This window comes from Pleurodeles waltl, chromosome 4_2 (genome assembly GCF_031143425.1).
Source record: "Pleurodeles waltl isolate 20211129_DDA chromosome 4_2, aPleWal1.hap1.20221129, whole genome shotgun sequence".
Classification (NCBI taxonomy): domain Eukaryota; kingdom Metazoa; phylum Chordata; class Amphibia; order Caudata; family Salamandridae; genus Pleurodeles; species Pleurodeles waltl.
Window position 1 is genome coordinate 501,823,027 of NC_090443.1, and position 22,899 is coordinate 501,845,925.

The window sequence follows — 22,899 nt, forward strand, 5'->3', positions numbered from 1 at the left end:
GGGACTAAAAGGAAAAGATGGAGGGGGCTGACCCCCTGCCCCCCTCGCCCTCAGCCCCCCAATGATCCATAGGTGTCCCGTGTCCCACCACCCCCTGAATTGCCCACCCTCAGGAGGTAGCTGTCGGGAATTAGCTGTCAGGAGTTAGCTGTTTTCTTTTACTTGGTGAGGGCTGACAAGCAAACATAACTTCGCCTTCGGCTAGTGGGAGCTGTCCAATAGCTCCCGCTTGCTGAAAGTAGAGTTTTCATCTCTTTATGCATGCCGGGAAAGAGATGAAAAAATTGCTCCTGCAAGCAGGGAGCTGCTATTTAAAGCAGGTCCATGCTTGCAGGAGCAATGCTGGCTCCCACAAGAGACGGCAACGGGCTGGGACCGTGGGGGCATTAAGGCTTTCCCCTCAGTCCCCCAAAAATTGTTTTCAAGGTGGAACTGCAGATCTGCAATTGAAAATTATCTGATAATGAGGCTCAAGGAACAATTACATTGACAAAGTCAAAGACGCATAAGGTAACTAGAGACATTACTTTGGCATCCGCTACACAGCTGTAATGTAGGTGATGCACTAAACATTTAACCAACAAGGTAGCAGTTATTAATTAGTCAGTAGAAAGTACTCTATTTGGGTAGAAATTTTGCACAAAATGGTGAGCTCTTCTTGGATAAATACGCAGGCTAGGATTAATTCTGGCACAGCGCTCATTTCATTGAAAAACAGGAAGCACTTACAGATATAAACAAAGCAGGTGCTGAAGTTGAAGTTCCACTTCTGTAAAGTACTAATCATCCTAATTTCATGCACATAGTCAAGGCAAAGCAAGTATTTTTTCGCTGCATTTCCACATTGAAAAGTTATCTGTAATCCTTTATGGAGGTGTTTGCATCCTTGCCTTTTTCCCACTGCACAAGGCCAAAGACTGTGCACAATGTGGGGTTGGGTGGTTACAGGGGTTTGGCCGAAGGGCCTGGTCGTCGACCAGGCCCTGCTGCCAAACCCGCTAGTGGTGCGCGCACGGTTAGGTGATTATAGGGGGTTTGCTGCAGGGCTTGGCCCATGTTGAAAGGCCGTACGCACCGGTGGTTGAATTAATATATAGTAATTAAAATTACTTTGCAATTAAAAAAAAAAACATAAGAAGTCACTGAAAAGAACAAAGGTTACATGCACGTTATAGTTAGGAAATAGATTTTTTTTAAAAGTGTGTGTGTGTGTGTGTTGGCAATAACTTTGGTGCCATCTCACAAATCTTCACAACATTTTCAAAACTAATATGAACGTCAGTTCAGCTGCTGTCTTTAAAGTTTTGGGGTGATCTGTCAAGTGGGGTCTGAGAAAAAGGCGCAGGTCCCAAAACATGTTTTCCCCAGACATTTTCCCATAGAGACATTAGACACGATTACAGCCCGAACCGCTGAATGGTCTTGCACTAAATTTGGCTGGAAGCTCTATCTTGGTGCACATAGTGTGCTTTTTGTGATTCAGGGGGTCATTCTGACCCTGGTGGTCTTGGACCGCCAGGGCAAGAATGACGGAAGCACCGCCAACAGACTGGCGGTGCTTCAATCCCTATTCTGACCGCAGCGGTAAAGCCGCGGTCGCACCGCCGGGGCCGGCGGTTTCCCGCCGATTTTCCCCGGCGGTGATAATCCTCCAGGGCAGCGCTGCAAGCAGCGCTACCCTGGGGATTATGACCCCCTTTACCGCCAGCCTGTTTCTGGTGGTTTACACCGCCAGGAAGAGGCTGGCGGTAAGGGGTGTCCTGGGGCCCCTGGGGGCCCCGGCCTGCTTCTCACTGTCTGCATGGCAGACAGTGAAAAGCGCGACGGGTGCAACTGCACCCGTCGCACGGCCGCAACACCGCCGGCTCCATTAGGAGCCGGCTCCTGTGTTGCGGCCTCATTCCCGCTGGGCCGGCGAGCGCTAACATGGTTAGCGCCCGCCGGCCCAGCGGGAATGTTGGAATGGGGGCAGCGGTATTTTGGCCGCATGGCGGCCGCTTTGGAGTTCCCGCCTGGCGGCCGGCTACCGCCGCCCGCCAAGGTTGGAATCACCCCCTCAGTGTTAATCCATTCAGTAGTTTCAGAGATATAAAATGAAAAAGAACTATAGATATCTAGGGACGCAGAGGATCAGTGGGTCTTGGAGATCTCGTGCTGTGATGGACTTGCTGCCAACACTTCAACCAGGAAGCGTTGGCAGGCATTTTGGGACTCGTCTTCAGCCGAGTCCCAAGAGAAAATGTAAAAAAATGAAAAGGAAGTAGGGTATACCTAACCCCTTAGTCTTGGTACTGTGGGCCCGCCAGTACCCCACCAGGGCAAAAACGGTTTTAAAAAACATTTTCAGCAAAATCAGCGGAGGATTCTCTGGAAATTCTTCTTCTTTTTTCTTTTTTTTTAAAGTGCCGTCTCCTGCTCTTGTTCTTTATTTAGCCCCCGGTGGGGCCAGGTCCCGGGGGCATGCCAACTATGAATAAAGAAAAGGAGGGTGGCGCATGGGGCCCCCCTTCTATGGCTGTAAAGAGCCATGGTGACCACCCCCCAGGACTTATTTAAACAAAGTAGGGGGGCTGCATGGACCTCCCCACCACAGGGACCACCACCTCCCCAGGCTGTGTGGACCCCCATGGGGCTCGGGGACCACCACCTTCCCAGGACTTATTTAAACAAAGGAGGGGGGCAGCATGGAACCTCCTCCTTGAGCTTTCTGAAATCCCTGGGACCACCACCTCCCCGGGGCTAAAATGAAAGTAAAGGAGGGGGTCTGCCGGAACCCCGGCCCCAGGGACGACCACCACCCTGTGACCAATGACCTATTTAGAGAAGGTAAGGGGCTGCATGGCCCCCCTCCTGGGCCATACATGGCCCAGGGGACCACCTCCCTGGGCCTGGACTGTGTACACCAAAGGAGGGGGGGCCGCACAGGCTCCCTCCTAGAGCCATATATGGCCCTGGGGTCCGCCACTTTCCAGGGCCGGCTCTTGCTATCTCCTGACGTGGCCACCCTTGGAAGATAGATGTTTGCTATTGCTTGGAGGGAAGTGTGACAGCTTCCGTCGAGCAAAAGCAAACACCCCACTGCCAGCATGCGGGTGTTTTCAAATGCTTCTGCTTGCGGGAAGTGGAATTTTCATCAAAGAGATTAAAGTATTGCTCCTGCACACAGGGAGCTGCATTTCTAGCAGCTCCTTGTGTGCAGGAGCAATTTTGCCTACCGCAGGAGGAGGGGAGCCGGTTGTAACCACAGGGGCATTGAGGCTTCAACCGCGGTCACCGACACAATTGAAAACTGAGAAAACACCTAATTGTGTTTTTTCTGCAGTTTAAGCTCAAAGTTATCTGACAAAAACATTTGCGAAACAATTACATTGCCAAAGTTACAGACACACAAGGTTACTGAATACATTACGTCGGCACCCTTTAGCAGCTGTATTGGAGGAGATTCACTATACATTTTCACACTGAGGTAGCACTTACTAATTAGCCAGTAGAAAGTACTACAGTTGGTTCGACTTTCTGTGCAAAATGATGGCCTCTTCTTGAATAAAAATGCAGGACAGGATTCATTTTGGCATGATGCTCATTTCACAGAAATCAAACCTCAGCGGGAAGCACTTACAGATATAAGCAAAGCAGGTGCTCATGTTCAAGCTCCACTTTTGTAAAGCACTAATCAACCTAATTTGTAGCGCATGGTCATGTCAAAGGAAGTGTTTTTTCTTTTCATTTTCATCTTGAAAAGTTATCTGTAAAACTTGCTTGAGGTGTTTGCATCCTTGCTTTTTTCGAGCACAATATCTCATGTAGTGACTGTGATGAATGATTTCTTTCTTGTCATCTGGTGCTGAGACCAGAGATCGTATTCTCCCTTTTAAAAACTTCAAGTCTGAAAAATGGCCTGCAAGCAACACCCTTTTGGCCCCACCCGATATACACTCGTCGTATGCAACATCTTCCCGCTATTTTCCCAGGATGATGGAAAGCTTACTAAAAGGACGCCTGAGTGTGTTTCCCGCTGATTTTGGAAATGCAATCTTGATGCACAGCAATATGATCACATCTCCGCCAAACACAGAAGCACTTCATGAGTGGCGTGGGGTTGAGTGGACATAGGGGGTAGGCCACACGCCAGGCCCTGCAGCCAAACCCCTCCAAGCATGGCTAAAGGCCGTGTGCGACAGCGGCTGAATTAGCGTAAAACCATTCAAATGACTTTATGTTTAAAAAAAAAAAAAAAAAGACATTTACTGGAAAAAAAACTAAGCTTACAGGTATGTTATAGTAAGGCAATAGAATTGAAAAAACATAGAAATTCACTTAAAAAACTAAAGGTCACATGGACGTTATAGTTAGCTTCTGAATTTAGCATGGTTATCTCAAGTAACTTTAACTCGCGCCTTAAGGTACCTCTAACTCATGCCCTCGCCATGGACTGCTAATTATCTCACATATTGCAGCACTCATGACATCTTTTATAACATCATTAAAAATATCAATGTAGCATTAGCAGTCAAATTATTGCTGAGAATCTGTCTATGGCAGGGGCGCGAGTTATAGTTACTTGAGATAGGCATAACTGTAACTGCTGAATTTTCATGATTTTGCACGAGTAAATTCAGAACCTAACTATAAGGTTACAGGGATGTTATAGCAAGGTTCTGAATTTACTCGTGCAAAACCATGGAAAATATATATAGAGAGAGATAAATCGATAGATATACTAAGGTTTAAACCTGTGGCCAGATGTAAAAGAAAACTTAGTGTTAGCCCTGATGTTGTGGGATTCATGTGGGAGGCTAGCATAACCCACTTACTCCTGCAAGAATCCTAGTGGAGCACAGGAGCCCCCACTGGCTCCCATAAGAATGCTGCAGGAAAGGAAAACCATTTGAAAACAATGAGTCCCTGTGGTGGATTAGGGCATGTGGATGGGTTGGCCATGTGGCTAACCTATGGTGCAAACTGCCTTTAGCCATGCCCCACGGGGGGGAAGGGGTGGTTTACTGCCAGCAGGGGGTTGAGCGGAGGGCCTAGTTGCTGGCAGACCTTTCAGGGTCTTAGTGGGGTGCTTAGTGAGGTTGGCTCACTGCAGGGTTTAGCGTAGTTATGTATGGTAAAAAATATATATTACATTAGGTTAACAAACCTTACAAACTCACTAAAAAAAAAAAAGGATTCAAGTAACGTTATACTTGTGTATGGTAATAATAACTTAAATTGCATTTAAAAAAACCTTAGAAATTCCTTAAATAAAGTGACTTTCTAGCTGGATGAAAATATCAAGGTACACGTAACATTTTAAACTAAAAAAAAAAAAACACAAATAAATTCACCAATTACTGTTCACTGAAATAACTATATCTCACGCCTTTGCCATGCACTGCTTATGACCTCACTTTTTAAATCCCTCATGATATGTTCTGTTACATCATTGATGACATATTAAATGATATCATTGATTACAGCACTGTGAGACATAGTACTAATATAATTACCTTGGTGCCAGGGCACTGCAGATTTGGTTGTTATGCATTACACGCATTAAGACATTCCACATTTACAAAGCCTTTTTATTTTACTGCTGGCAACCCTTCCTGATACACTGAGGTGATCACTGTTTTTAAACTTGCAAATGGTGGCTACTAATGTAGTCTTATCTGAAATGGTCACTTTTGCAACACTAACAATATTAGTAGCTGTGGATGATTTTCAGTGCCGTGAAAATTATATTATAGTTAGCTTGGATGCTAATACCTTGACTGATGTTTAAAAAAAAAAAAAAAATACTGAAAAAAATAATGGTTAATGTATTGGTATAGTTAGGTGTTGGAATGAGCTAAAGTTAAATAATAAAATAAAAACAAATCACTGACATCCACCGTTTACAGTATACTGAACTAACTATAACGTGTGTCCCTATCATGTACTGCTTATTACCTCACATATTACATCACTAGTTAAATGTAATGACCTAATTGATGACATCACTTATGACAACACACACAGTCATAGACTCCACCCAGATGCTGTATCCAATCCGCCTCAGGACTTGGACTCAGTGACTATGTTCCCTTAAGAGCCTGCACCCGACCCTCCACAAGCATTAAACATCCACTCCACAGTCATCAGCCATACGTAGGACAGGTTTGAAATGGCTTAGCCTGTGGCCAGGGTCTGCACCCACCCCTTCACAAGCGCTCAATCATGATTACATCCTGACTTTTGACATGCACAGTGGAGTTGGTCTGCAAGGCCAATTGTTAAACCAGACTGTGCACCCATCAGGGGTTGTTTGTCCAGCACCTTGAGACCCTCACGGGTGAGGAGTTCCGCTTTACAAAAACTGATTGATTAATTGATTGTGTGGAGGGCTTGCTGTATGGCCAGACTGTGCCTAACTCTTCAGGTATGTGTAGTGGTGTTGACTGCAGAGCCTTACTTGTAGCCAAGCTCTCTTCCTCCCTCCTCCATGACCACCTAACACCCTTGTGTACTTGCATAGCTTCCAGCCCTTCACAGCAGTGGTTGAACAAGGGGTCTTTTGTTCATTGACGTTTAGGTGCCAGCTCTCCATGAGTGCCCTACCCCCGCTGCATCAATTCTTTAGGTGAACACACGTAAGACGATAAGGACATCCATTAAATGTGTTTCGCTTTTGAAATATCAAATATCTTTTGAAAGCCCACAGACAAACTTATAGGAGTCCATTTGTAAATGTAGTAGTATTACTCCTCTCTCACAATGCCTGTAGCATGATGCCAGAATCATTGGTTGATCTCATTAGTTATGTCATCAATTACATCATTCAACCGCACTCCCCATCCCACCTTCCCCACCCCCACAACCCCCTTGGTGCTTTATTTTTTCCCTTTTGGCTGATATTTTTTGTGATGATGATTTCACATATCACCATTATAGGCTACATCAAGATTACTGGTTCAGTCATAATTAAGGACTTGAAGGGGGAGTTGACCAAATTTAAGGGGCCTGAGAAGGTAAACTCTGGTGCTCGTACTGTGGCATTATTTTCATGCTATTTTGACATGTACACAGACAATATACAAAATATGGAGAAAAAAAAAAATGGCCAAGGGCATTTCTCACATGCACGCTCCTCTGAAGGACCTGAGCAAATGCACTAAATATGCAAAATTGTTTTAGATTAGAAAATCCTAGCAGGGATAATCTGTTGTTCCTTCGCCTTGAAGCAGCTGTCCACATAGGTACTCATATTATCCTAATACAAAATCGTATAGTAGAAAAAGGATATCCTTATCACTCTTTGGCAGAGACGATCAAAGATAGGTGCATGCAAACTTAGTCCTCAATTTCTAGACCGAATGGTCTCACCCCAGCAATAAAGGGCACCATCATAATCATGTTTCCAAAATAATCATAAATATCAACAGGTTTCCATCCAGCTGTAGAGGACTGTTGTTAGACACTCTTTCAGACCACATCCTCCTTCTCTTGGGAAATACTCAAACCTCATGTCATCACAATATAACACAGAATGCAAAAGCCTCAAGGTGAGTTTTCTAACCCTGCCATCATTTTGGGTGTGTTTTTAAACAGTTGTTAAGAGTTTGGTAAATGTTTCTAAGGAGTTTGTGATGGTTCTAAAATTTGCAACATGGACTGTGTAACTCTGGTACACTTATGTTTTTGTTTTTTACATGCATCATTTGTACTAAACATGTGTATTCTAAATTTACCTTAATAGGGTTTGGTCAGCTTCCTTAAGCCATTGGCTAGCTTTGCTTTAAAACCTTCTGCCAGGAGTATTTCAGTCTCACAATTCTTTATTAACTGTTCAGGTGTGCCTTATGCTTCTATTGGAATGCAAAGTGGCTTTTCTGTATCTGAAATCGGTCAGAGAGTGGCACAGCAGTAGTAGCTTAGGTGGATTAATCCGCAAGTGCAGATGTGGTATGGGGGTTTTCATGGAATACTCCACCACTTAAATTCACCTTCACATACATGTTTCTTTATTCTTGTCTTTCAGAAGGTACGGGGACTCTGAATTCGACTACCAAGCCTGGAAAGCCTAAAGGGAAGAAAAAGTTCTCATCAGTGAGACAGAAATTTGATGTAAGTCTTGTAGAAGGGTTTGAATTGTGAGATGGGAATGAGGTGATGAATTCAGCATTATTTGTGGAACCATAGGCATTTAGAATTTCACTTTAACACTGGCAATCTTTTGCACTTCTAATTTGCTTATATTGAGTTAATTCCCTAAAAGGAACTAAGGCTGTTAGTGGGTTAGGATTCACTAATATCCTTACCTTGGTTTTAACCATTAAAGAAACCATGGCATTCCTATTTTTGGTTGATGAAAGTAAAGCTACCAGTTGATTGGCAAAAAGAAACTTGCATTTATATATGTTTACCTTGATTAGAGTATCTTGTCCAATGTGGCCATGGCTGCAGATAAGGGATTATAGCCTTGTTGGTGTTGAATGGAACTCACTACCCCACAGTGGACCATGCTGGGGAATTGGGCTATTTTGAGCTGATGGAAAGGGTCTATTGCACAAAGTAGTTCCTGCCTTCGTCCCCTCTACTAATATATTTGAGCACCTCTCTAAACAGCTACTTTTTTCTATTTAAAAAAAATATCAAAATGTCTCACAAAAAATAAATTAATAATATCTTATGAAATTCATGAGTTAATTTGCTGCTTTCACTTCATGATCCAGCACCACAGTACTACCTCAGCCTACACTCTCACCATTGTCACTACTTGAGAAAGCTTGAAATGGGAAGTTTGAGAGCATCTTTAAATATATTTATAAGTGTTGACTAAAATATTCTAATGTTACTTACATCTTGCAATGACTCTGTAGAGCATTGTTATATTGGAGCTGTGTGGGTGCATGTCGGTGGTTGTGAGCTTGGGTGTTGTGTGGTTATGAATATAGGTATGTTGGCATATGATAGTACCTATTTGTGGGTGTCGCATAAGACCATGGCTGTGTGATAGGGTGTGGGGGCGAACATATTGACATGTTATGTTGTGTGTCATATATGATGTTGGTTGCTAGCCATATGTTGGTGGTTATTCTAAGAATTAGTGTTACTAGTTTAGTTTTGGTAAGTACCCACGTCAAGTAATAATCACATTCCTTGTCAGGGTGAACCCCTGAAGACGCCAAACCTGAGCTCAACTCTCAGGTAGCTATGACACAGACCAATAACAGATAGGCTTAAGTTGGAGACTATGCGTAAACTATTTATGCAGTTCTAAAACAGTAATGAACTCAAAGTGCAAAATGATCAAAATCCCAAAACAAATTAGAATGATAGAGTAATATTTGATAAACAAAATGACACCAAAATGACAAAATTACAAACAGGGGAATTGGAGGGATGAATTTCTAAAATTTTAAGTAGAAATAGCACCAAGAAGCACAAAGTGCAATGATAGTCCGTGGCTGTGGTAGAACAGGATCAAGGTGCAAGTTGACGTTGATCGCGATGGAACCTGGGTCAAATACACCCAGCAGGTTCGTCCTGGATAATAGATTTTACCTTCTGACTTTAGTCCTTTAAGTCCCATTCCACCATAGGAGTATATTTTTTAAAGTCTCCCAGGACCTCAGGTGAAGCACCTAAAGACTCACAAGTTGTCAGGCACCGTCCAGACAGCAGGGTCCAGTCCAGGTCTAGCTGCCATTGGTCAGTTTAACAGTTGCAGGAAAAGGCCTCTTGTAGCTTGTTGTGTACTTGTAACTTTAACAAGGGGTTAGTCTTATGACCTTAGGAGTCCTCTTCCTTGCCCTGGGTACAAAAGGGAGAGCAGGTCCAGTCTTCTAGGCCATTCTCATTTCTAGTTATTCAAGGACAACAGGTTCAGTCCACATCTGATCTTCCACAGGTTCTGGAGTGTTCTGAAGTGGGTGGATGGAGAAGCCACATTTCCGCCTGGCACGATCTAGGGATGAGGTATGGTGCATGGGGACACCCCAATCAATGATGTAAAGGTTCCTGAGAGCTAACCTTACCACCTTCGGGCATTTTTAAATGGCTGAAGGCAGCAGCCACACTAAACTTGATCTGTGAGCGTAGCAGGTATGTGTGTGAAGTGTACAATGTTAGTATTCCTATTGTCTTCCCATATCTAACACCAAAATCCAGATTGAGGCAGTTTTTGTACCTACAATAATCTCAGATACAAAATTCTGGGAGAACAAAGCCAGACATGGGATATACACCAACATTTTTGCATCCTGTCTCTACTCTTTGAAGTGCAACCCAAATTTTATATGTAAACCCAGCACACCTGACAAACGTTTTGACACCATGATGACAGAAAGAGGCCCAATGTGATTAGGGTCTGTCTGGGGGGATCAAAGAAGGGCCTTGTCCAAGTGTCAGTTAATATTTGTCTCTGACAGGGAAACCTTTTTGAAGTACGCCCAAGTGTTAAATGAAAAACTCCAGCAGACCTGTCTAGTATGATGAGACATTCTAACAGGAAGTGACTTTTTAATGTAAAAAAGATCCTCCAAACCCCACATTGCATATTCTGGCAAGTTCAGAAGGGTAAACTCTGTCCATTGAGGACAGCCTATTGTTCGCTTCTAGGAGCAAGTTTAAACCTTATTCACACCTACTCAAATGCTTATTCCTAGCTGCAAGATGTGGGAGACCAAAATGCAGATTTAGTTTCCAGGGACTTTAGACAGGGCAAATGTAACTTTCTAAAAGTCATCTTTCCAAAATATTTATTACAAATCTGACTTCAATAGTGATTTGGGCGTGTAATGATAAATATTTCAACACTCCCAAAAATCAAATCTGTGCATGTTTCCTAGCCGGTGAAAATATTTATGAAACTTAATATTGTATCCTAGTGCTTTCCCGTGGAGCAGCCTTCGCTGCTACATTAAAAATGGCTTTTGGCGCCTATTCACTGTAAGAGCATGTTTAACATTAAACTTATACATGTTGTACTTTTGCCGTGCACCCTGCCTTACAGAGTAGTAAGGGGGCATAGGCCTGTAAAAAAGTGGTAGTTTTAACAGGTTGAATTGGCAGTTTGAAAAAACAGAGCAAGCGTTTATTCGACCCCGTTTCTCCACTTCCGCAGTTGTTGAAAAGAAGGATTATTTTACATTCCCCTGAGCGAGGCAGGAGAGCATGATCGTCACACTTTTTTTTTTTTTTTCCTCGCCCTTGGGCAAGTATCGGGAAGGTTAAATTTAATTACTGCCGCCCTTGGGCGAGCAGAAGTGATTTGCCTCCGTTAGCACTACAAGGCCGAGGGGACAGGGAGAAAGGGCTTTTTTAAAAATCGCTTCTTAACCTTTTGAACAGGCTAGAGAGAGGTGCTTCATAATTTGACAGGTTTGCCTGCTTACTCATGAATAATACTGCCATGGCTGCTTTTGGGATTTGAGTCAACTCCCCCCCCCCACCCCCACCCCCCCCCACCCCCCTTTATTTAAATTATTTTTTTATAGTTGCACCCAAGTGTTCAGAACATTGGGAGGCAAATCACATGTGAGTAACCAGTGTATAAGTACATGTTGTGTACTATTTATTAGTCACACAAAGACACAACTGATTTAAGGAAGAGCCATCCCATCTTTTACCTTGCTGATTGTGAAACACATACACTCACACAGAGCTCCGGTCCATTGAACCTCCTCTTCCACCATCTCATTTGTTGGAGTACTCTTGCACACTATTAAACCTGTCCTTTGTTTTTCAGGTTGTCTAATAAACATCCGTGCATTGAGTATCATGCGAAACCTTTCCTGTGGCCGGCATTGCTGATCATAGCAATCCTCCTAGTTCTGGCCATTTTTCAGTTATAAGATTCACATTTATTGAATAAAATTGTGCTATTAGTGTGATATGCTTGGAACTCACCCCAGAAGAGGTGTTAGTGAAAAAAAGAACCAATACTTTTGGGTTGCATTTCCTGGTTGAGCTCTCTGAAGCATTTATGGCAAGCCCTGGCACACAGTATGAAGAAATTATTGCATGGGATCTGACGCACTTGCAGTTGCCCTGCTATAGCAAGATGCCCTTTATCTGCTTAAATATTTTTCCTGAAACCCTCACTTTTTGGGTTTATGCTACACTGCATTCTCCTCAAATTACCAGAATCCAAAAATAATCCCATAGAAGAGAAGTAAATGTTTATTCCCTTCCTCCTTTTTATCGACCTTGATCAAATGTTTTCTTTGATATTTTGACTTCAGTGGAAACAATCTTTACCTCTTTGATAAAACAGACACTGAAATAATTTATTTGGGTATTCCCTTTTGTTGCAATGTTAAAGCATGTACATGTAATAAAGATCCTGAATTATGAGAACTATTGACCCTTTTCTCCTCTTATACTTGTCATGTGTTCTGCTTTCTAAAGCACCGGTTCCAGCCTCAGAATCCCCTCTCGAGTGCTCAGCAGTTTGTGGTGAAGGACCCACAGGAGGACGATGACTTGAAGCTCTGCTCTCACACCATGATGCTGCCTACACGGGGACAGCTTGAAGGGCGTATGATTGTTACTGCCTACGAGAATGGCCTAGACAATGTGACTGAAGAGTCAGTGAGCATTGTAATTTATGCTCTTGAGGTGAGTGAGCAGTGTCTGCTATGTAGAAGTAAAGGAAAAGTGGCAGGCCTTTTTACCTGTACTCCTGGAGGAGGGCAGCCTTTATGGTTTCCCTGGTTATTAGGCTCCTTGTTTTTTCTCCACTGTGCTTGCAATCAGCATCTGTGTTGCATATCACACTATAGGTGTGTGACTGGAAGGCTATGAGCAAAGAGAATATTTTTTTGTGGAGGGCACTGGGAGCTCCTGCACAAAAAGGTGGCACATCTTGAGTTATCTTGTCCCAACTTATGGACTTGATCCTGCATGCTACCAGTCCCCTGGGACCGAGTTCAGGGACTTTTTAGATCTCTAATGTGTTGAGGGAGTATACGTTTCTTCTCAGCCAGCATCTCCCTTTCTTTAGCAAGTAAACAGCTCTTCCTCCTTGTATTACAGCGGTCTTTACCTAACAACTGGAGACCTTGCTGAAAAGGATCTGCTTTTGATTGAGCTAACACACAAAACTTGAACAGTTCCCTTCAACCCTTCCTCTTCATATTTTGAAAGCCTGAGAAAAAAGTAGAAAAACAAGGAAAATTAATGCTTCTGGGAACAGAACATGCATGGCATTGTATCCCCCCCCCCCCCTTAACTTTGTGATGTTCTTTATTTTAATTTTTTGAGCATGTAAGTACAAGTCATAGATTGTTTTTGAAGATATGACTAGATACTGAGTAAAACTGTTTCTCGTGTAGCATTCCATTTCTAAACGTTTTACCCCCAGAATATGAATTAACTGCTCCTTATGCTACATTTGAAAAGTAGATCTACAAAATCACCTTGCAATACACAGTGAAATGCAGTAGTACGAATGGCCTTGGGACACCACTGGTAAATATCAACATTTGTTATGGATTCTTCCCACTCAGTATATTGTCTCTAAACTTGCAGAAAAGCTATAAGTCTTAGAAAGAAAGATATATAGCGGTAACTTCATGGAGGAAATATGGTTGAGTGGTTAAATTGCTCTCCTTGGAACTTAACCCCTTAACAGCCAAGGACTTAACGGTTACGTCCTGGTACTAGCTCATTGGGCATGAGCCCCACCTCAGCGACCCCACTGCAGGAATGTAAGGGGAATCACTTCCCCTTCTATCTCCGCCTGCCCCCTGTGGCGTCTGATGTGCGCTGACCTCATCAGAGGCCTGCCCCTCTGCGCTGGAAGCTCAGCTTTTTTGTTTATTTATGTTTTTTATATGTGAGGAGCGACCCCTTAGGCAAGGGATGCTCCCTGGGGGGCAAAATTACTTTTAGGCCATTTCTTCTCCCCTTGGGGGGGCAGATCGTCCTATTTTTATTAGGCCAATCTGTCCCCAAGGGGGACGGAAACCACTAGACACCAGGGACAATTTTTGTTTTTTGTTTTCGCAGTTGACATGAGGGGTGCAGCCCCTTGGGCAAGGGCCGCTCCCCAGAGGGGCAAATTATTTTTAGGCCATTCCTGCCCTCCCCCAGGGGCAGATCGGCCTATTTTTATTAGGCGAATCTGCTCCCAAGGGGGGCAGAAACCACTAGACACCAGGGATTTCTTTAAAAAATATATTCAATGAGGGGAGCGGCCCCTTGGGCAAGGGCCGCTACCCGAGGAGGGGGAGAGCGAGGGGGGAATAAATATTTTGCCCCGGGGGCAGATCGGCCTATATTTTTGTTTAGATTTACTTTTGTTTTTTATATATGGGGAGCGACCCCTTAGGCAAGGGTGGTTCCCCCGGGGGAAACCACTAGGCACCGGGGTTTTTCTTTTTATTGCGCCATTTTCACGCAAGGGGAGCGAACCCTTAGACAAGGGTCACTCCCCTGGGGGAGTAAATTTATACTAGGTGATTTCTGCTCCCCTTGGGGGCAGATCAGCCTATTTCTATTTGGCCGTTCTTCCCCACGGGGGGGCAGAAACCAATTAGGCATCAGGGATTGGTGTGTGTGTATGTGTGTTTTGTTTGGGGGGGGCAGCCCCTTGGGCAAGGGTCGCTCCCCATGGGGGCACATTACTGTTGGCTATATCTGCCCCCCTTGGGGGCAGATCAGCCTTTTTTTGGAAGGTCCATCTGACCCCAAGGGGGGGGCAGAAAGCCAATCAGAGACCAGGGTAGATTTTTATTTCATAATAAGAGGGTGGGGTATGGCCATTCCCCCACCCCAAATAAATGGGGCCAAAGTTGTTCTGCCCACCAGTGGGCAGATGGGGCAATTACCCTTGATCCACATCCCAGATGGGCAAAAAGTCTACTAGATGCCAGGGAATTTAAAAAACATAACATAGTGGAATGGTGGCTAGCAACCAGCATGGGCCTGGTTATGCCCCCACCCCAACTGAAGGGGGTAACAGTCTTTCAGCTCTCCCCCCGCACACTAAAACATCTTATCCCAAAGCAAGCAAGAGGACACTTGATTATTTTGGGTTTTGGTTTTACATTTGGGCTATGAGAGCTTGGCTAACTCTCAAAATCATCCCACTTAGAATGGTGAGGGCTGCACTTTTTGGACTTTGGGACGCTGCCATGTAGAAAAATACACGACCTGGACACATCTGAAAACTAAACATCTGGGTAAGTCCAGATTGGTGTGCTTCGCATGCACCCCGAACCATTCTCTTACCCACAATGCCCTGCAAACCTCCAACTTTGCTGGAAATCACACATTTTTGGGATGGAACCTTCCGGAATCTGCAGGAATCAACAAAATTTCTACCACCCAGCGTTGTCATCTATACCAATAACAATTCTGCTGCAATAGTCAGCCTAAACTTTTTTTTTCTTCTTCAAACTGCCCTTTTAGACCCACTTTGGTTCTCCCTCAATTTCGACATGTTTTTGGCTCTTCCCTGTCACAGGCACTTGGCCTAACTACACAAGTGAGGTATCATTTTTACCGGGAGACTGAGGGGAACGTTGGGTGGTAGAAAATGTGTCTTGGTGCGGTGATCCCACACAGACGTGGGAAGAATGCGATGGGTTTTTTTTTTTGTTTGTTTTTTTTAGCTAAATTTGATGATTGCTGAGGATTCTGGGTAAGAAAACATTGGGGGATCACGCAAGTCACACCTCCCTGGACTCCCTTGGGTGCCTAGTTTTCAGAAATGTCTGGGTTTGGTAGGTTTTCCTAGGTGGCTGCTGAGCTCAGGGCCAAAAACGCAGGTGCCCCTCCCCCACCCAAAAAACAGGTAGTTTTGTATTTGATAATTTTGATGTGTCCAGATAGTGTTTTGGGGCATTACCTTTCACCAGCACTAGGCCTACCCACACAAGTGAGGTACCATTTTGTTGGGAGCCTTGGGAGGGAACGCTGGGTGGAAGGAAATTTGTTGCTCTTCTCAGATTCCAGAGCTTTCTGTCACTGAAATGTGAGGAAAAGGTGTTTTTCTTGGCCACATTTTGAGGTTTGTAAAGGATTCTGGGTAACAGAACCTGGTGAGAGCCCCACAAGTCACCCCATGTTGGATTCCCCTAGTTGTCTAGTTTTCAAAAACTTGCAGGTTTGGTAGGTTTCTCTTCGTGCCGGCTGAGCTGGAGGACAAAATCCACAGCTAGGCACTTTGCAAAAAACAGGTCTGTTTTCTTTGGGAAAATTTGATGTGTCCGCGTTGTGTTTTCGGGCATTTCCTGTTGCTGGCGCTAGGCCTACCCACACAAGTGAGGTACCATTTTTATTGGGAGACCTGGGGGAACGCTGGGTGGAAGGAAATTTGTGGCTCCTCTCAGATTGCAGAACTTTCTGTCACTGAAATGTGAGGAAAAAGTGTTTTTGTTTGTGCAAACTTTGAGGTTTGCAAAGGATTCTGGGTAACAGAACCTGATGAGAGCCCAAGTCACCCCATCTTAGATTCCCTCAGGTGTCTAGGTTTCCCTAGATGGCTGCTAAGCCCAGGACCAAAAACGGAGGCACTAGGCCTACCCACACAAGTAAGGTACCATTTTTATCTGGAGACTTGGGTGTCTAGTTTTAAAAAATGTGCAGGCTTGGTAGGCTTCCCTAGATGCCGGCTGAGCTAGAGACCAAAATCCACAGCTAGGCACTTTGCAAAAAACAACTCTGTTTTCTTTGGGAAAATGTGATGTGTCCACATTGTGTTTTGGGGCATTTCCTGTCGCGGGCGCTAGGCCCACCTACGCAAGTGAGGTACCATTTTTATCAGGAGACTTGGGGGAAAACAGAATAGCAAAACAAGTATTATTGCCCCGGGTCTTTCCCTAAATTTTTTTCCTTCCAAATGTAAGACATTTTGTAAAAATGACGTCTATTTGAGAAATGCTCTGTAATTCACATGCTAGTATGAGCAACCCGGAATTCAGAGATGTGCAAATAACCACTGCTTCTCAACACCTTATCTTGTGCCCATTTTGGAAACACAAGGTTTTCTTGAAACCTATTTTTCACTCTTTATATTTCAGCAAATGAATTGCTGTATACCCAGTATAGAATGGAAACCCATTGCAAAGTGCAGCTCATTTATTGGCTCTGGGTACCTAGGGTTCTTGATGAACCTACAAGCCCTATATATCCCCGCAACCTAAAGAGTCCAGCAGACATAGCGGTATATTGCTTTCAAAAATCTGACATCGCAGGAAAGTTACAGAGTAAAACGTGGAGAAAAATTGCTGTTTTTTTCACCTCAATTTCAATATTTTTCTGTAGCAAACCCTTGTAGGGTCTACACAAATTACCCCTTTCTGAATTCAGAATTTTGTCTACTTTTCAGAAATGTTTAGCTTTCTGGGATCCAGCATTGGTTTTACACCCATTTCTGTCACTAACTGGAAGAAGGCTGAAAGCACAAAAAAAAAGTAAAAATGGGGTATGTCCCAGTAAAATGCTAACATTGTGTTGAAAAATGGGGTCTTCTGATTCACGTCTGCCTGTTCCTGAAAGCTGGGAATCTGGTGACGTTAGCCCCGCAGACCCTTTGTTGGTGCCATTTTCAGGGGGAAAACCACAAGCCGCCTTCTACAGCCTTTTTTTCCAATTTTTTTAAAATGTTCGCTGTATTTTGGCTAATTTCTTGATCTTCTTCGGGGAGGCAAGGTCTGGTTACTTCTAGAATCCCTGGGATGTTGGAAAAAAAGGATGCATATTTGGCGTTGGTAGCTTATGTGGACAAAATGTTATGAGGGCCTAAACGCGAACTGCCTAAACAGCCAAAAAAAAAAGGCTTGTCATCTGAGGGGAAAAGGCGTGGCAGCGAAGGGGTTAATCTGAGGTGACTGTTTTAAACTTACACTTATGTACGTAATTCTTACACATCATGTTTACCCACTGTCTGATTCATATTTCCTGCATGGGCTTTGATTGTTTCAGAAACACATGAAAGACATTCTTTCCTCAGTGATATCCAGGAGAAGAGCTTATCGTCTAAGAGACGGCCATTTCAAGTATGCCTTCGGAAGCAATGTCAACCCACAGCCCTACTTGAAAAATAGTATCCTTGCCTACAACAACTTCATTGAGAGGTAACGTAAATGTTAATTCTCAGATTTAAATTTCTTTAAATGTGAGATCTTGTTTTTGTTTCATGGATTACAATGATAGTTTACCTTTTAGTGTGGATTTGCACTCAATATTGAAGGGATTCTTACAGCTGACATGATGGAGAGGTGGTCCTCCCAAGTGTACCCATCAAAGCAGTCAATGACTCGTTATGAAATAAGTACTGAAAAAGCATGACAACTTTTCTTGTTTGTTGCTGGTAACAAGATAGAGACACATTATGTATGCAAACCTATTTACATATAGGACTACTGTATGATAAATTCCTGCCTGGATGCGTGCCTTTGCTTATTACCAGAATGATGGTGTACCATTTATGTAAGTATTGCCTTTATAGAATTAAAATCTGTCAGTACCTAGCACTCATGGTGTGGGTAAGGGTAGGAAGTGACATTCAAAAGAGATTTCCTCAAGATGGTCTTCTGAGAGGTGAAATAAAAGATTTCAAATGATCATCTTTTTCCAAATATGTTATTAGTATTTTTGTAGGAACCATGTGTATAGCCAAACTATCTTGATTGACTTTGCTATTAAATTTAGTAGCCTCACCCTTTCACCCACCTTCCATGAGAAGGTTCAACAACCACTAACTCTTACTATTTGTATTCTTATTAAGATGCCTGGAGCCTGCACCTTCAAAGGGCTCACCCTCTGCTAATCATTAGAGGTTTAGATGCGCCATTTCATTTTGATAGAAGACAGCCGACTAGCAAACTATTTTGCTAGCAGACTATTCAAAATGCCATAAACATCCATTATCTGAAATATCCTAGAAGCAGGTGACGCAATTGAAGTTAAATTTGGCAGATCTCATCTCTTAAATTGATTGCTGAGTTCTACACTGATATAGCCTGCACCCTATGAAATCCAGTACGTAATCCTGCATTTATTAAAATTTGCTGTTATTTGAATATTGTATCTGGATTGTTGGGAAGGAATAGTTTCTTACCTGTAACTCCAGTTCTCTCACAGGGGAATTTCCATTATAGTTCTAAACACTGAATAATCCAGCCCACATGTGAGGACCCCGGAGCACTTCTTCATAATATATCCTCTTAAGTAGAAATGTTTGCCTTTCTTTGGGTAGGCGTGCAGAATCACTTGAGAGAAAACATTGTTATGCTGCCTATATGGATATGCTACAATGGCCTAAAATCTTCATTCTTAGTTCAAAAAAGGTGCCAAGATATTAAGGGCCTTATTACAACCCTGACAGAGGGGTTTCCTCCATCTCAAATGTGACCGATATCACGTCCGCCCTATTATGATCTCCATTGAATATAATGGGATCATAATACGGCGGACGGGATATCTTCCACATTTGTGATGGAGGAAACTCCCTCCGTCAGGGTCGTAATAATGCCCTACATCTATATATAATTTGATGTTTTAGTTAAAACAGCATAACTGTCTTTGACCAATCCTTTTTTTGGAGTGACAGAGAGATGAAGGAACTTAGAACAGTGTAGCACCATAAGCTGCCATAATATGAGTGAAAATAGAGCCTGTGTCTTTAAGGAGCCAGAGTCGACCAGTATCCCATCATGCTGAAGGTGATAGTTGCTTCAGTTTTTTTCAGGATATATGTGTGTGATGAAAGTATTGATGAACTTTGTCCAATCCGCCAGGGAGGAGGGAGGATTGCTTATGACTAACGGAAATTCCCCTACGAAAGAACTGAAGTTACAGGTAAGAAACTGTTCCCTCTCACATAGGGGATTTCCATTTATAGTCTTAAGCACTGAATAGTGTTGCAAGCCCATCCCTGCCCGAGGCAGTGGAGAAGACAAGAAACAGTGCCCTTTCAGGCAAACAGATTCCTGAGAGAGGACTCTGTCCTACTTGAGCATCTGCTTTGACATCTGAATCCTAGCAGTAGTGTGTGGTGAATGTGTGGGCAGATCTCCAGGTGGCTGCTTTTCAGATCTCTGGGATGGAGATATTGTTTAATAAAACAGTTGTAACTGCTTTACCCCTAGTGGACTGTGTTTTAGGCATGCAGGATAGTGTTTTTATTAGCCTTTTGATAACATAAGAAGAGGCAAGAAACAATCCAACGAGACATGGACTGTTTAGAAGAGGCCAAAACCTGTACGGAAAGGATCATAGTTGATAAGCCGCAAGTTCAATCTGCGAATCTCTTGTCTAGTTAGAATTTCAAAACTCTTCTTACATCCACGATGTGGAGAGATCTTTCTGGTGGTGTAGAGGGATTCTGGAAAAAAGTTGGAAGAGATATGGTCTGATTAATGTGAAAATCTGAAATAACCTTGGGAAGAAATTTTGGATGAGTTCTCATAACCATTTTACTGGAGTGGAAGACTATCTGATTTGTGAGAACAGAGAGCCTGGATTTCACTGACCCTGCCAGACGATGTTATTGCTACAAGGAAAGCTGTTTTCCAGGAGAAATGTTGGCAGGGTTGCTTTGTAAATAGGTTCAGAAGGATCATGCATGAGAAGAGAGAGTACCTTATTTAACTCAGAGGAAGGTGAGGGATGCCCAATATGAAGAAAAATATTTTTCGAACCTTCTAGAAAATCCTTGATGAGTGGGATTTTGAAAAAAGAGGTTTGTGAAGGAAATCTTTTGTAGGCAGTAAGGGCTGCCAGGTGAAACTTTCTAGCGGAAAACTGTAAGCCAGATTTTACCAGATGGAGCAAGTATGGCAGTATGCAGTCCTCCTGGCAAGATGTGGGGTCCATGTTTCTGCAGCAACACCAAATGCAGAATCTCTTCCACTTGTAGGTATATGCAGAACTGGTGGAAGGCGGCTCATCTACTTTGAGGATGTCCATGTATTCCTTCAGCAGTTTCACATGTATAGTCTGTACTATCTCAGGAGCCATGCCTCCAAATTCAAGGAGATTGGGGTGTAGTATCTCTCCTTGGAACTTGGCAGTCTGAGATGTGGACGGATGGATGGGTGAAGTAGGTCCATGAATCACCATTGACGTGGCCACTCTGGAGTCATTGGGATCATCTTGGCTCTCAAGTAGGACAGCCTAATGAGAACTGCTGGTATTAGGGGAATCAGTGGAAAAATGTAAAGAAATTTGCTGGACCAGTTGATCCAGAGGGCATTTCTCAGCGTCCCTGGTTGGTAATACCTTGCGGGAAAGCTCTGGCATTTTTTGTTTTCGGCGGTGGCGAGCAGGTCGATGGAAGGTGTGCCCCACAGATGAAATAAGTAGTGAATGATGTCGTTGTGCACAACCTACTCATGATTTTCTTTCAGAATCCTGCTAAGAGAGTCTGCCTGAGTATTCTGCATTCCTGGAAGATGCGTAGTGATGATGGTTTGATTCCTGGCTCTGAGCTATTTCCATATTGTCTGGGCTTCGTGCGAAAGTGGTCTGGACCTCATCCTTCCCTGCTTGTTGAAATAGTACATGGTACTTGTATAATCCGTTTGTGCAAGCAGGGAGTTGGTTTTGAAGGATGGATGAAACACTTTTAGTGCTAGATGGACGGCACTTAGCTCCAGAAGGCTGATGTGGTGTGTGGACTCACTCTCTGACCCTGTGCCCTGGATCTGGAGGTTGTCCATGTGAGCCCCCCAGACTAGAAGTGAGGCGTCCGTCACTATTGGTTGTGTAGGGTCCTCCTGATAAATAGACATCGCCCAAAGCCGGTTCTTTGGGGAGCACCACCGCTTCAGAGACAGCTTTGCATGACAAGATAATATTATCCTGTCCTTCCAATTGCCCATCAGCTGGTCCCACTGGTCCTCGAGACATTTCCTCAATGGTTGTATGAGGAGATGAGTATTCGGTGTGAGGAAAATGCAGGATGCCACTGAGGCTAGGAGAGAGGATATTGTTCTCGCTGTTGGATGGCAAGCCGTCATGAGAGAGTGATATTTCCGAAGGATCGATAAACGTCTCTCCTCTGAAGGATACACTCTTTCCTGTAATGTGTCGGTGGTCGCTCCCAGGTAGTGCAGTGTCTGAACGGGGACAGAATTTGACTTGCTGAGGTTTACTTTTAGGCCTAATCTTTTGAGGAGACTGCAAGTCAAGTGGTAGTGAAGCTGAACTTCTTGAGACATGGACACCTTGATCAGCCACTCGTCGAGGTAGGGGTAGACAAATATTTTGTTTTTCCTCATATGGGCAGCCAACACTGCCATGCACTTCAAGAATGTTCTGGGTGCTGACTTGAGACCAAATGGAAGGACTTTGTACTGGTAGTTTTCTTAACCTACTACGAACCTCAGGAACTTGCTGTGCTTTCTGGCAACTGGAATGTGAAAGTATGCGTCTTGAAAGCTGATGGAACATAGGTGTGTAATCGGGGATAAATTTGGTGTTAAGACAGCATCCAAAATTGTTGTCACCTAATCCACGTGTTGGCTCTTTTGAGGTCGATAATGGGTCTGAATTTATTATTTTCTTTCTTTTTGACAAAAAAGTACCTGGAATAGATTCCAGGTCCTCGCTGGTGAGGAGGAACGTGCCCCACTGCCTGCTTCTGTAAAAGGATGTTTATCTCCACTTGACATTATGAGATTTGAAATCTGAATGGTTTCGGGGGAAAGGACGATGAGGGGCTGGTGAATCTGAGACAGTGTTCATTGCAAACAGTATTCAGAACCCAGGTGTATTGAGTGATGTTTTGCTACTCAGTCAGGTAAAGTTGGAGGCTTCCCTCTACCCGAGTGGGTAACAGAAGAGGGGGAAGTAAAGATTTAGGGTTTTGACCCAGATGGATGTTTGCCTCCTTGAGCAAGCTACTGGGTAGATCTCCCTCTAGTCTGCTTTCTCTAGTATGACTGATAGTCGTTGGTGCTGTTGTTGTTCACCACT

The 22,899-nt window shown here is 43.7% G+C and overlaps 1 protein-coding gene across 2 annotated transcripts in view; it reads left to right on the forward strand.

The window, feature by feature from the left end:
• The window catches only part of TADA1 (transcriptional adaptor 1), a 193,009-nt gene that overhangs the window by 88,657 nt on the left and 81,453 nt on the right, over positions 1-22,899 (forward strand). For both annotated transcript variants that reach the window (XM_069231972.1, XM_069231973.1), the window contains exons 4-6: positions 8,006-8,091; positions 12,379-12,588; positions 17,902-18,053. In XM_069231972.1, the coding sequence (XP_069088073.1) occupies positions 8,006-8,091; positions 12,379-12,588; positions 17,902-18,053 (448 nt within the window). The remainder of the gene's footprint in view (positions 1-8,005; positions 8,092-12,378; positions 12,589-17,901; positions 18,054-22,899) is intronic.